Genomic DNA, 13,412 nt, shown 5'->3' with positions numbered 1-13,412 from the left:
TTTCCCTTATGATTGACTGGTTTGATCTTCTTGCAGTTGAAGGGACTCAAAAGAGTCCTCTCCAACACCACAGTTCAAAAGCATCAGTTCTTTGGGACTCAGTTTTCTTTATGTCCAACTCTCACATCCATACATGACTACTGGAAAAACCATAGCTTTGACTATATGGACCTTTGTTGTATATATACAATATAGCCATTCACAATTTCTTTTTTTTTTTAAATTTATTTATTTTAATTGGAGGATATTTTATAATATTGTGATGATTTTTGCCATATATCAACATAAATCAGCCATAGGCATACACGTGTCCCCTCTGAAAAGTAACATTCTTATGATCTCAGAAGCTAAGAGAGAAGTCCTTCAAAAAAAAATCACCAGACTGCTTTAGTTACTTATCTAAAAACTTACTTTGAAGGAGATTGTTGTCACTTTCACTGGCTGACATAGAAGGTGAAATTTTAACTATCTTTGGCAACAAATGATGGCAACCTATTAAGTATAAATAGAAAAAACAGAAAATTATTCAGGATTGAACAGTTGAGATATAAATGTAATATTACCTTTGATGCAGTGACAGACATTTGATTCTTTGGAAGCTTAAAATTGCAGGCTAGAGCTTTCCCTGTTTATTGCTATGTTAAGAGTTCATAAGGCTTAAGGGCTCCATTTTAAGTTAATTAACACTGCATAAAATTATGCTAAGGTATCTTAAAATGCATAGAGCATAATTGGACAATTAAATTGACTTTTGTATTATATCCAGAAAGTTGTTGTGCTGTGGATTTTTTCATAAACAACCTGTGATTGAGTCTAGCCAATACAAGCTGGTACTCTTGTCGTCTTAGGGTGGGTGCTGAAAACTATCAAACTGCCAGATCTAAATGAGGTATTTACCGGGGTCTTTTAAAAAGAGCCAAAGGTTATCTGTCAGATAGTGTGTGTTCCATATTTACTGTAGTGATTTCTCTTATGGGAACAAACATATATATCCATTTTAAAGAGAACATCTGTGAAGATTAGAGTTAGTTATGTGTTATAGTTTTCTTACTGTGCTCTAGTTTTAAATATGTAAGGCATGCACCTCAACATTTTTATGTATAGAATTTTTAAAATTCCTTCATTTACTCACTTTAAGGTATAATCACATCTGTACTGGCGAGTTTCTTTTTTACTTTCAATATTTTAAATGTTTTTTTCCTTGATCTTACTTGTCAGACTTCCTGATATTGTTAACATTTTCAAAGACTCAGCCTCTGGCTTTTTGATCCTTCTGAGAACATGGTTTCTCAAACTTGCATGGGGCCCATGATTCGTGCCAGGTTCTGGGTACGAGAAGCCTGAGGATTCATATTTCCACTAAATTCCAGCTGATTCTGGGCAACGTCTTTGGCACAGACTTTGAACACCATTGTGAAGTGAAGTGAAAGTCCCTCAGTCGTGTCTGACTCTTTGCAACCCCATGGACTGTAGTCCATGGAATTCTCCAGGCCAGAATACTGGAGCGGGTATCCTTTCCATTCTCCAGGGGAACTTCCCAACCCAGGGATCGAACCCAGGTCTCCCACGTTGAGGACCACTGTAGTATATTTCTTTTCTATCCTTACCTCTTTTAAAAAAAATGTTCTCGTGGGTTTAACTTTTTAAAAACTTTTTTTTTTTTTAATTAGAAAATTCCTAAAGTGTATAGGAGACGGAATATTATTATTAACACTTTTGTTTTACCTTTCACTGAGTTTCGACAATTTTCGGTGCTTACCAGTCTTACTTCATCTCTGCTCTCCACTCATTTTATGTTATCTGCCCCTCCTTCCTTCTCTCTTCCCGTCTCCCTGCGTCTCTGTGTGTCTCTGTCTTACTCTTTGTCTTTCTGTCTTTCAGTGCTGGAACATTTAAGAGCACATTTTAGGTGTCATATTTCATCCATAATTTTTTTTTAATTGTAAGGAACTTTAAAATAGAACCTTGATATGGTCATTATATCACCCAAATAAACTCAAGTGCTTAATGTTATAAAATATCTAATCCGTGTTCAGTTTTCCTTGATGATTATTATTTTTTAAAATGTGGACCTTGTGTCTGGTTTCCTTATGAAATTCATTCATAGAATTTTGTAGTTGGTTTTGTGGGATTTTCTAGACAGATGGTTTTGTCCGTAGACAGTAGATAACAGTTGGTTTGTCTGTTCCCGTATAAAACACATCCTGTTTTTCTGGTTATACATCGGTGAGGACCTCCAGAACTGTGCTGATGCGTGTTGGTGACGAGTGGTCTTCATGAGAATGGTATAGTGTGTCATTATTATGACATGATATATGGTATGATGTGACACTTATGTGCTTCTGCTAGGTGCTGGGGGGCTATATCAGTGTTAGGGGGTCACATTGAAAGTAGTTCTCAGCTTGAGGTTTCTCAGACCACAAAAAAAATGAGAACTCTGTTCTCAGTCCTGTGTGAAGGTCGACTTGTGTTGACAGATTGACAGGGAAGAGATTTTTTTTACCTCCTACCTTGTGCCAAAGTCAAGATGGACAAGTTTCAAGTTTCCTTGCGATTCCCTTCCTTCCAGGAGGCTAGTTTAATGCTGGTTGGCCCTGACCCTGCTAATGTCCCCTTTGGCTTATCAGCTTTATGCTGTGGTTTTCTCCTGTTAGCCTGTGTTGGCAGGGCCTGGGTCTTACATGGAAGTCAAAGCGTAGTCTGTGGTCAGCCGAGCTCCGCCTCAGAGCTCTTTGGATTCCTGTTATTTTGCTGTTGGTCCCTCGTGGAGCCTTTGTTTTCTGAGTGGTCAGTGGTGCATTTAAAAGGTAACTTTTTTTCCTTTACCATTTTTCACTTTTATCAGGAGAGTTGTCCATAATACTTAGTCCTCCATGCTTCCAGAAAGGGAGATGCATGTACATTTTTGTCATCGGAAAAAACAAGATCTGCTTCCAGTGGGAGAGTTGGAGGGATTGTAGAAGTTAAGCCTTTCTGTTTGTTGTGAAGGTATGGCTGAGGATGTTGAGCATTTCACTTGGTATCTCTTTAATAGTGTTCTTCACGTGTTCTAAGAATTTTCTTTATGAAAGTGACTGTCTACTTGGTGGAAATATTCTCCTTTTCATTAATAATTGAACAGTTGTCTTCACTGCCTTGACTAGAAACATGTCAAGAATCAGTTTTTCCCCAGTCCCATTAACTTTGCCATTGATGTGTATTTTAACTTATTTGAGTCTTTTTTTAAGCGTGTATTTCCCACCAGGACTTCCCTGGTGGCTCAGACAGTCAAGAATCTGCCTACAATGCAGGAGACCGCGGTTCTATCCCTGGGTCGCGAAGATCCCCTAGAGGAAGGAAATGGCAACCCACTCCAGTATTCTTGCCTAGAGAATTCCGTGGACAGAGGAGCCTGGCAGGCTACAGTTTGTGGGGTTGCAAAGAGTTGGATATGACTGAGTGACTAACACACTTTCTCACTCTCTGTGTATGTTTTAATTTAAAAAGAATTATCTCTTAAACTTTGTTAGGCTATTTCAGATACTTTCTATAAGGCAATAGAGGATAAATGCAACTTTTATTCCCTGTGACATTATTTTCAATCTTTTCCCCTTTCCACTTATTTTCCCATCGCCATCCTCTTTATTTTTGTACCAGAGTGACATCAGAGCTTTCATCTTTGCCATAGTCCTGGTGACCATCACATTTAGGCCTTTCGAGCACTGACTACTTATCAAGCTGAGCAGCGTTCAGTGGGGTCCCTAGGCCCTCAGGATGCTGAAGCTGGTTAATAATGCCATAAACACACTCTTAAAAGTTGACTTTCAGAACAGAGCAATTCCCTCATTAAAGTAATCAGGGCAATATAGCATACTTTGAGATGGGAATGATATTAATACAGTTATTTATAATTAGGAAAAACCATGAAGTTTACTTGAACTAAAATAATGACATCATCTGAGTTATTATTTAGTCGAGTTTGAACTGTGTGTCAGTTTTGTACTTTCTGTCTCCATCTCAGCTGTCCCCAGACGACAACTCAGCATACTGCCCTGTGGTATATGTGTCTAATTCTTGCTTCTCTGGTTATTAGAATTGCCGAGGTACCCCCTGCTGACTTTGTGCTTGAAACAAGAATGTGGGGAGGGGCCTAGATTTCTTGGCTTTTCTCAAAAACTATATGAATTGCTTAATGAAGATATTTGCCTTCTGTTCTCTCTCTGTGTGTCTTTCTTAAAGAAAGACAGTTTTCATAGGGTTCTTGGTCTCATTTTGCAAATGGGCAAACAGAGACTTGGAGAGGATAAATAATTTGCTATGGACATTTAACTTGTAAGGGATGGTTGAACTCTTAACCCAGGAGAACTTAACTCCAAGGCACGTAAGCATTCTCGCTGCAATGTTATTTTGTACGCCTGTTACATTAAAATCAAATACCATCAAGTTGAGTTTATCTATTGTGTGTTACGTGAACCAACATCAGAAATGCATGAAATTTACAGGTGATTTTAATCTAGTTTTGCCCAGGATTGCAAACATAAATATTGAGAAGAGCATGAAATATTCTGCCTCTTACCACAGATGACATTTAATGGTTTCATTGTTATTAATGTGGCATTTTCATTTCTCTACCCTTTTATCTTGGATGAAGTGCGTTCACAGTGTTTTCATTTGATCCTCACCCTTTGGTATGACAGATTGCAGAGCAGGTGCATGACTCTTCCGACCCTTCCATGGCCGGCGTGGCCTTCAGGGAATGCAGTTGAAGAGAAATACGGTGCTTCCCAACACATTGGTTGCAGTTATTAAACTGTACCTGTGTGTCACATTTCAGGGATGGTTTTTTAATCCAGTGTAATTTTTCATGTACTGTTATTCTTTTTGTGTCCTTTTTTGCCACCATGAAGTATTCAGAACTACTTCCATAACCAAGCTCCAGAAGCATGTAGTGTTTCATGATTGCTTGCTATAGGGGATATTTTGGCTACAAAACTGTTTCTTTAATTCATAGCCATTTATAATGAAATAATGGGGGGGGGGGGAGCTTATCCTCAGCTAAGGCAACCACTTCTATTAGCTCTAGACCTTCTTACAGATACTACTACTACTTTTTTTTTTAAACAGTTATTGACACATGTCAAATTCCTTGGCTGGCATTATCTAGTGACCCATAGCTGTAGTTTCTTGATTAAAAAATAAACAGCTTTTCAAAAGAGATGATATATCAGTTAGGTCTCATGTTAGATTTTCATAAAGCCCATACATGTAGAACTTGTAAATAAATTTCCAAACTAGTTGTAAAATTGCTGATTTTTTTGAATACTTCATAAATATTTGAGAAGTGCCTTGGAGGAGAATTGGTATTTTCTTATATTTTATCTTTTAAATTTTTGCAGGCAATGGCCATTTCTTTTCTGATAGCTATAGAACATATCATACAGTGTCATCTCTTATTTATTTTTGTATACAGTTTTGAAAATACAAATTTGAAAGGTAAGAATAACAGGTAAAAATGTAACCAAATTCTCTAGCTTCTCTGAATTCCCATTAAGAGGTGTTAGTTATTGTTCTAGTTGCTGTATAAGTGGCTGATATACAAATGCAGGAGTCACCACCCATCTTCATAACTCCAGTAATAAGCGCTTCTGTTAAAGTGAAATTTGCCCCCATACCTATTGTTTTTAGGAATATATTCTAAGGTGCTGGTATTTTCTTTCTTTTTTTTTTAAATTTTCGTTTTTACTTTATTTTACTTTACAATACTGTATTGGTTTTGCCATACATTGACATGAATCCAACCACAGGTGTACATGCGTTCCCAAACATGAACCCCCCTCTCACCTCCCTCCCCATAACATCACTCTGGGTCATCCCCGTGCACCAGCCCCAAGCATGCTGTATTCTGCATCGGACATAGACTGGCGATTCGATTCTTACATGATAGTATACATGTTTCAATGCCATTCTCCCAAATCATCCCACCCTCTCCCTCTCCCTCTGAGTCCAAAAGTCCGCTCTACACATCTGTGTCTTTTTTGCTGTCTTGGATACAGGGTCATCATTGCCATCTTTCTAAATTCCTTATATATGTGTTAGTATACTGTATTGGTGTTTTTCTTTCTGGCTGACTTCACTCTGTATAATCGGCTCCAGTTTCATCCATCTCATCAGAACTGATTCAAATGTTTTCTTTTTAATGGCTGAGTAATACTCCATAAATGGGATCTAATTAAAATTAAAAGCTTCTGCACAACAAAGGAAAATATAAGCAAGATGAAAAGACAGCCTTCTGAGTGGGAGAAAATAATAGCAAATGAAGCAACTGACAAACAACTAATCTCAAAAATATACAAGCAACTTATGCAGCTCAATTCCAGAAAAATAAACGACCCAATCAAAAAATGGGCCAAAGAACTAAATAGACATTTCTCCAAAGGACACATACAGATGGCTAACAAACACATGAACAGATGCTCAACATCACTCATTATTAGAGAAATGCAAATCAAAACCACAATGAGGTACCATTTCACACCAGTCAGAATGTGTGCGATCCAAAAATCTGCAAGCAATAAATGCTGGAGAGGGTGTGGAGAAAAGGGAACCCTCCTACACTGTTGGTGGGAATGCAAACTAGTACAGCCACTATGGAGAACAGTGTGGAGATTCCTTAAAAAATTGCAAATAGAACTGCCTTATGACCCAGCAATCCCACTGCTGGGCATACACACCGAGGAAACCAGAATTGAAAGAGATACATGTACCCCAATGTTCATCGCAGCACTGTTTATAATAGCCAGGACATGGAAACAACCTAGATGTCCATCAGCAGATGAATGGATAAGAAAGCTGTGGTACATATACACAATGGTATTTTCATGAAAGTGAAAAGAAAGTGAAGTCACTCAGTCATGTCCGACTTTTTGTGACCACATGGACACAGGTTTCTCTGTCCATGGGATTTTCCAGGCAAGAATACTGGAGTGGTTTGCCATTTCCTTCTCCAGAGATCTTCCTGAACCAAGGATTGAACCCAGTCTTCTACATTGTAGGCAGACGCTTTACCATCTAAGCCACAGGGAAGCCTGGTGTTTTCATCAGTTGTACCAAATGAACAAGCTCAGTATTCTACATAGTTTGATTGTAGGTTCTTCTTAATTCTTTGTCAGTTGATCTTGTTCATATCTTGGGTTTAAATGAGTTGCCTCTTGAGAGAATATATGAGTCCATTAAAACTGGGTTTTGTGGTTAAATTCCATTACTAACTGTTATTTATTACTCTGTTTTTTTTTTTCATCTCTTGCAGGTATCACAACCTAGTCACTTTAAAAAGAAATGTATTTAGTTGCTTATTATGTATTTTCTTGATAGATACAGACTCCAAAATAGATCTTCTATGTTTCTCTCACTGCTATATCTCCATTGCTTGGGATAGTGTCTGGCTCACCTTGGTCCTCAATAAATATTTAGTCAGGGAGTGAATGGGTATTATATAGCTACTGGCTTTTATAGAGAAGTTACACTAATGAATGAGCATGAATATAAGTAGGACATTGTGCTGTCCCTGCCCCCAAGATGTTTATATTGGAATTAAAATAAGGACAGAATTGTGACACATGATAGTAACGGCAGTATGAAGTCAATTAACTGTATTTGAATTGGATAAGATGATGGGGCTTTACAGAGGAAATAGAGGCAGTTTTGCTGGGTACATTGTTCCTCTTTATATATGAACATATAGACTTTAAAAATGTACCCTTCTTAACACTTCTTCTAGAGCCTGTCATTCTCAAAGAGACTTATTTTGGGATGGAAATGAAAAAAAAGAAAAAGGAGCAGTAAAATTAGAGCTGTGTTTTGAATGCCTGCCATGTGCAAGGCATAGTTTGAGGAGCCTTATAGTTATTAGTGGAGCTTAATCTTCACAACATTCAGAAAAGACAGGATGGTTATTATCCTTGTTTCACAAATAAAGGAAGGTACGGAAGGTGCCAGCCCTGTTCCATGGCTCGGAGGTGGAATCCGGTAGATTTCCGCAGGCTTGTCTTCTTCCTGAAATGAAGCATGGGTGGAAAGGACTGATCTTTTTCCAGACCCACCTTATCCCTCATAATTACATACCCTGGGAAGAGTATTGGAGGCAGAACAGGGTTGAAAAGCTCAGCTGGACTCTTCTGGGGTGATGAAAAGACATCTGCTGAAATGTCCTTGGCAGTCTGGCTTGGCTTTGGGGCTTTTGAGGCTTTTTTCTTGGTTAGAGGACCTGCCAGCTTGTCAGTCCTCCAGTGCTACCTGCAGAATGCTTGTGTGCTCCAGTTCTCGTGAACAGTTTGCTCAATAGTAGACCCTCCCGGGAACAGGCTGTCTGCTTATCCTGGACTGTTCAGTGCACTTTTTTGATAGGAGACCTACAAGTCACCAGCAACGACAGCCCGTTGATAGTTCACTGGTGTTGCCTGACAGATGTTTACATCTGTAAGTTATGAACTGAGCTAATGAAAAGAATTCAGGAAATGAAACAAGCAGTGGAAAAGTGGACACTTCTTGGGATTCATTTGTTTCTGTGACCATGTAAATCTAAAAGCATCCCTTGAGTTGGGAGACGGGGAAGAAGCAGCTCATTCAAGATAAAGGGGGAAACGTGTGCACCGACTCACGTGATGGCCCAGCGCATACAGAGAACTCAGAGTAGTTGGACATACCTAGGGTTTTAAACATGACAGGATGCTAAAGAGGTCACCCGTATATTCTTCTATTTTTAATTAATTGAAGTATAGTTGATTTAATGTTGTGCCAGATACTTCTTGATCATGTTAAGTAATGCTTATGCAAAAAGAAGATAAGTGTTTTTCTAGACAGAGTTGAGATCTGTTTATTCTGAGAATCATGTGATTTTCTTCCCCTTGATTAATGTAAATGCCTTTCTCCCCCCACTCCCTGACGGCGCCCCCTACCCCCACCCCAACCTGTCAATTTGAATACTACATGTCAGTCTTTTCCCTGATGATTTGGTGGTTACGTGAGTACACTGTTTTGAGCTAAATATTACCGAATGGTTATAACGACTGTACTCTTCCTATCTGAAGATGCCTTAATGAGAAATGAGTCAAGTGCTTGTTGGGTTTTCCTGTGAAAATTTAGACTGAATGCCCATCTTAGTGTCTCATTAGAATTTTGGTGATGTAAAGCCTCCTGTGTAGGCTTTAAAGATCTTCCTTTTCTCTCTTGCACTCCTGCTAGCTTGGCGATGTGATGGTTGACATTGCAAGTAACATCATGTTGGCTGATGAACGCGTCCTGGGGCTGGCGCAGAGGGAGGCCAAAGCCTGCAGTAGAATCGTTCAGTGTCTGCAGCGCATCGCCACATACCGACTGGCAAACGGAGCTCATGTTTATTCAACAGTAAGTGTCACGTTATCCTAGATTTCTAAGGAAAAGGTTCATTGAAAGCAGCTCTAAGCTCAAAATAGATAGGTCTCATCCCATTATGGGGTATTTTGTTACTGCTGATTATTACAGAATTTCCTGTTCTCAGACATTTAAAAAGACAGTTTTGCTTCTGAGTAGTCTGTTTTCTTGGTAACTGGGCTTAATTTGTAATTTGAACAGTTACTACCATCTCATCCTCTGAAACTTTCCACAACACAAATAAGAACACCATAGCCTTGCCCTCCTGTCACATGCCCATCACACATCCTAGCTGATATTGTCTTCTGGGCCCTGAAGGATGTTTTGAGACAGTGCTTGATTGCTTGCCCAGGTTTCAGTTTCAAAAGGGAACTAGGATTCCCCCAACTCTTGTGAACCTATTGACATTTTTCAGTCAATTCCACTTTGGGGGAAGTTAGTTATTTATATGTAATAACCAATCTTGGGCTTCCCTGGTGGCTCAGTGGTAAAGAATCCATCTGCCAATGCAGGAGATGTGGGTTCGATCCCTGGGTTGGGAAGATCCCCTGGAGAAGGAAGTGGCAATCCACTCTAGTATTTTTGCCTGGGAAATCCCATGGACAGAGGAGCCTGGCGGGCTACAGTCCAGGGGGTTATAAAAGACTTGGACACAATTTAGTGACTAACCAACAGCAATGATCACTCTGTTAAATAATCTTAAATTTTGTTTGTGCAGAATTTCTTGGTGTACTGCTTTCCTTTTTCTGTTCTAAAATGTAGATATGATAAATGTGGAAACTATGATAATGTTTTATTTTATTCTTTTAGCAGTCATATTCTGCTCTGGCCCATGATTTTCATTTTCTAACTATTTTAGTGGGTTCATTGAATGTTTTCTACTTCCTCCTATGATTTTATACAATTCAAAATTACCATCTTTCCATTAACTGATGGAATCTTTTTGATGAGACCGTGTTTTATTGATCCTTTTGTTCAGTTCAGTATTACTTTCTTGAATAATAAACAGAATGGAGGCCTGGACTGGCTCCTGTCAGGACAACGTGGTTTAGGGTAGGGGCTCTCTCTGACCCTACTTGAAATGAGCTTGCCACACTTGGTCCTCCCAGATCATTTAAACCCATTTTCCATCCTGTGCTTCACCGTTGCTTATTACTCAGCACAGAGAGCTTCCTTCATTCTCCTGAGAACCCACAGGTATAATAGAGGGTACAGGGGGAATTTGTACACCATTTCAAAGCATAAAAAAGTTCCTGAGAAACAATACATCTGCTTAAGACATGGCTTCAAGGGCACTTCAAAATGGCACTTTTCTTTCGACTGAGGTTTCACATGTTTATCATAATTCTAATGTGTCTTTGATTAATAAAAAATTTCAAATAAACTTTGCTGGTAAGTATGATTGAATTTAGTAAGATTTTTCACACTCTGTCATCTGTGGGGCAAAACTAAATACAAAGATTTCTTACCCTTAAAAATTTGGGGAACTGCCAGATATTTTCTACTATATATATATGGTACTTGAAAAAATTCTACCTTCATATATTTAAAAATTTTAATCTTCCTGATAGATTTTGGACACCTTACATGAAAGTCCTATATGAAAAAAAAAAGTTTAAAGGAGAACTTTGTCCACATATGGCACTTAGAATGGTGCCCTGCTTCCATAGTAAACGTAGAATTAACCGTCCTTAAAGGAGGGAGTTTACCGCACATCCTGTCATCTTGCTGGATGTAAACGAAAACCGGTCAGCCTGTCACTTCTTATGTTAGCTCTGTCGTGGTTCTGACAGGTGGGAGTGGTGCCAGAAGCTCCTGGACATGGGTGGATGGTTGTTTGTATCGGCAGACCATAGGTTTTGATAGACTCTCAAGTTCAGTTGCACTCCTGCATTGCTTAAAATTGTCAGGACAGGTGCCATCTTTTTCAGGCAATTTTTCTGGCCTAATTCGCCCTTCAAAATCTGTTCATTTATTTCTGTGTGGACTAGCACCTCCCTTCCTTTTCTGAAGAAAACTTTGCCATGAGTCTGTATAAAGATTTTATTGGTGAAACTTAATGCTAAGTGTTGCTGTTCCTGTGAAAGGAAGAAGTGTAAAGATGTTATGAAGCATTGAATAAGGCAGCTTTTAAGTGTACTAAGATCATTAAGGGGGTCTACTGATTTCTCTAGCTTTTTTTTTTTTCTTTTTTTTTTAATCAGAATACTTCCATTTTCAACTTATAAATTCCTGCAACTACTCTTCAAATTATTAATTGACTTCTCATTTATATCTGATCTTCCATACTTTGTGACTTACTCTTTTCCTCTTAGTGGGTATCTTGCTATTTTAGGACATCCTTCTGTAGCTGGCATCTTTTTTGATTCTGCCAGTTATCTGCACAATGTCTTTGTTTAGTAAGAGCTCAAGCTTTGTCTTCTAGCTTATGTAGTATTTTGTGTTTGAAACTCTTTGAAAGTGCTTTTTCCCCCCATGTTATAAATCTTTTGTAACTCCTGTTTGATTGACTTTTGAAGTATTCACCCAATATTGCTCTGGAAGCTTATGTCATCAAGGCTACTGGCTTCACTGGGATGACATGTACCGTGTTCCAAAAAGTGGCAGCCACTGACCGGACAGGCCTTTCTGACTATGGGAGGCGAGATCCGGATGGAAACCTGGATAAACAGCTGAGCTTTAAGTGCAACGTTTCAAATACATTTTCAAGTCTGGCTCTGAAGGTACGTTATATTCTGTAGTCATTTAAGACTTTGTAGTTAGATTAGAATACAATACCTCCATATCCATAGGTTTGGTATCTACAGATTCAACCCAACTGCAGATTGAAAATATCCAATTAAAAAAAATATCCTGAAAAGTTCCAAAAAGCAAAACTTAAATTTGCTACATGCTGGCAACTATTTGCATAGGATTTACATTATATCTACAGTTATTTGTAGAACACCTGCAGTAGGTATTATAAGTAATCTAGACATCATTTAAAGTAAGTATACCAGAGGGTGTGCCTAGGTTATATACAGATATTATGCCATATTAAACAAGAGACTTGAGCATCCACAGGTTTTGGTATCCAAGAGGATCCTGGAATCAGTCCTTTGAGGATATGGAGGGTGCTGCACTTAAATGCTCTGCTTTGCAAAAATAATCTTACCAGTGGTTGTTCGGAGGGAGAAGTGTATTAGAATTGCCTTTGTTCTTGTTTTGAAAGAAATTCAGACGAAGAAGGAACACATCATGGCCATCATGGGCCTAACCATTTTTGCCCTCTGGACCCCTTTCTGCATATGAATATATCACAATTAAATTTTATGACTGGAGTGGTAAAAGCATGAATATATTAGTTACATATTGAGACATTTTCTTTGACTTTAAAGTTCATTTTTATGCTGCTGATTTTAAAGACATGAAGACATTTTTGTAGACTTCCTAAAAGTATTCGGTGCCCGTGGCTCTGTGCTCGTGGGCCTAATGACTAAGTCCAGGCATTTAATCCAGCCAGCTATATATCAAGATTTTTTGCACAGAAGTGCAGACACGAGTGTTTGTAAATTGGGGCTCCCCTGGTGGCTCAAATGGTAAAGCGTCTGCCTGCAATGTGGGAGACCAGAGTTTGAGCCCTAGGTTAGGAAGATCCTCTGGAGAAGGAAATGGCAACCCACTCCAGTACTCTTGCCTAGAAAATTCCATGGATGGAGGAGCCTGGTAGGCTATAGTCCATGGGGCTGCAAAGAGTCGGACATGACTGAGTGACTTCACTGCAGCAAGCAAAATTAAAAGCATTTTTATTGGTTTTTAAAATTGGCGGTTTAGGCGTGTTTTATTAAACTACATTGAAGCAAATGGTGGAAGTACAGTTTGACCCCCTAATGGAACTGTGTTTTTTCATTGAGTTTTGTGTGGCTATGTGTAATTGTGTTCTTGGTGGTTTTTAATTACACAGTACTTTTCTTTTTTTATAGTTCGTTTCTTAATTATATTGCAAACGATATCCACCCATTCCAGTGTTAATGCCTGCATAGTAA

The 13,412-nt window shown here is 38.7% G+C and overlaps 1 protein-coding gene across 2 annotated transcripts in view; it reads left to right on the top strand.

The window, feature by feature from the left end:
- ADGRA3 (adhesion G protein-coupled receptor A3) overlaps positions 1-13,412 on the top strand; it is a 128,608-nt gene that overhangs the window by 73,064 nt on the left and 42,132 nt on the right. The window contains exons 11-12 of one of the 2 annotated variants that reach the window (XM_052641894.1): positions 9,220-9,381; positions 11,907-12,110. In XM_052641894.1, the coding sequence (XP_052497854.1) occupies positions 9,220-9,381; positions 11,907-12,110 (366 nt within the window). The remainder of the gene's footprint in view (positions 1-9,219; positions 9,382-11,906; positions 12,111-13,412) is intronic. The other variant, XM_052641895.1, reaches the window with a different exon arrangement.

This window comes from Budorcas taxicolor, chromosome 6, assembly GCF_023091745.1.
Source record: "Budorcas taxicolor isolate Tak-1 chromosome 6, Takin1.1, whole genome shotgun sequence".
NCBI lineage: Eukaryota > Metazoa > Chordata > Mammalia > Artiodactyla > Bovidae > Budorcas > Budorcas taxicolor.
The sequence above is the reverse complement of the archived record's forward strand: the minus strand, read 5'-3'. Positions and strand labels throughout refer to the sequence as shown.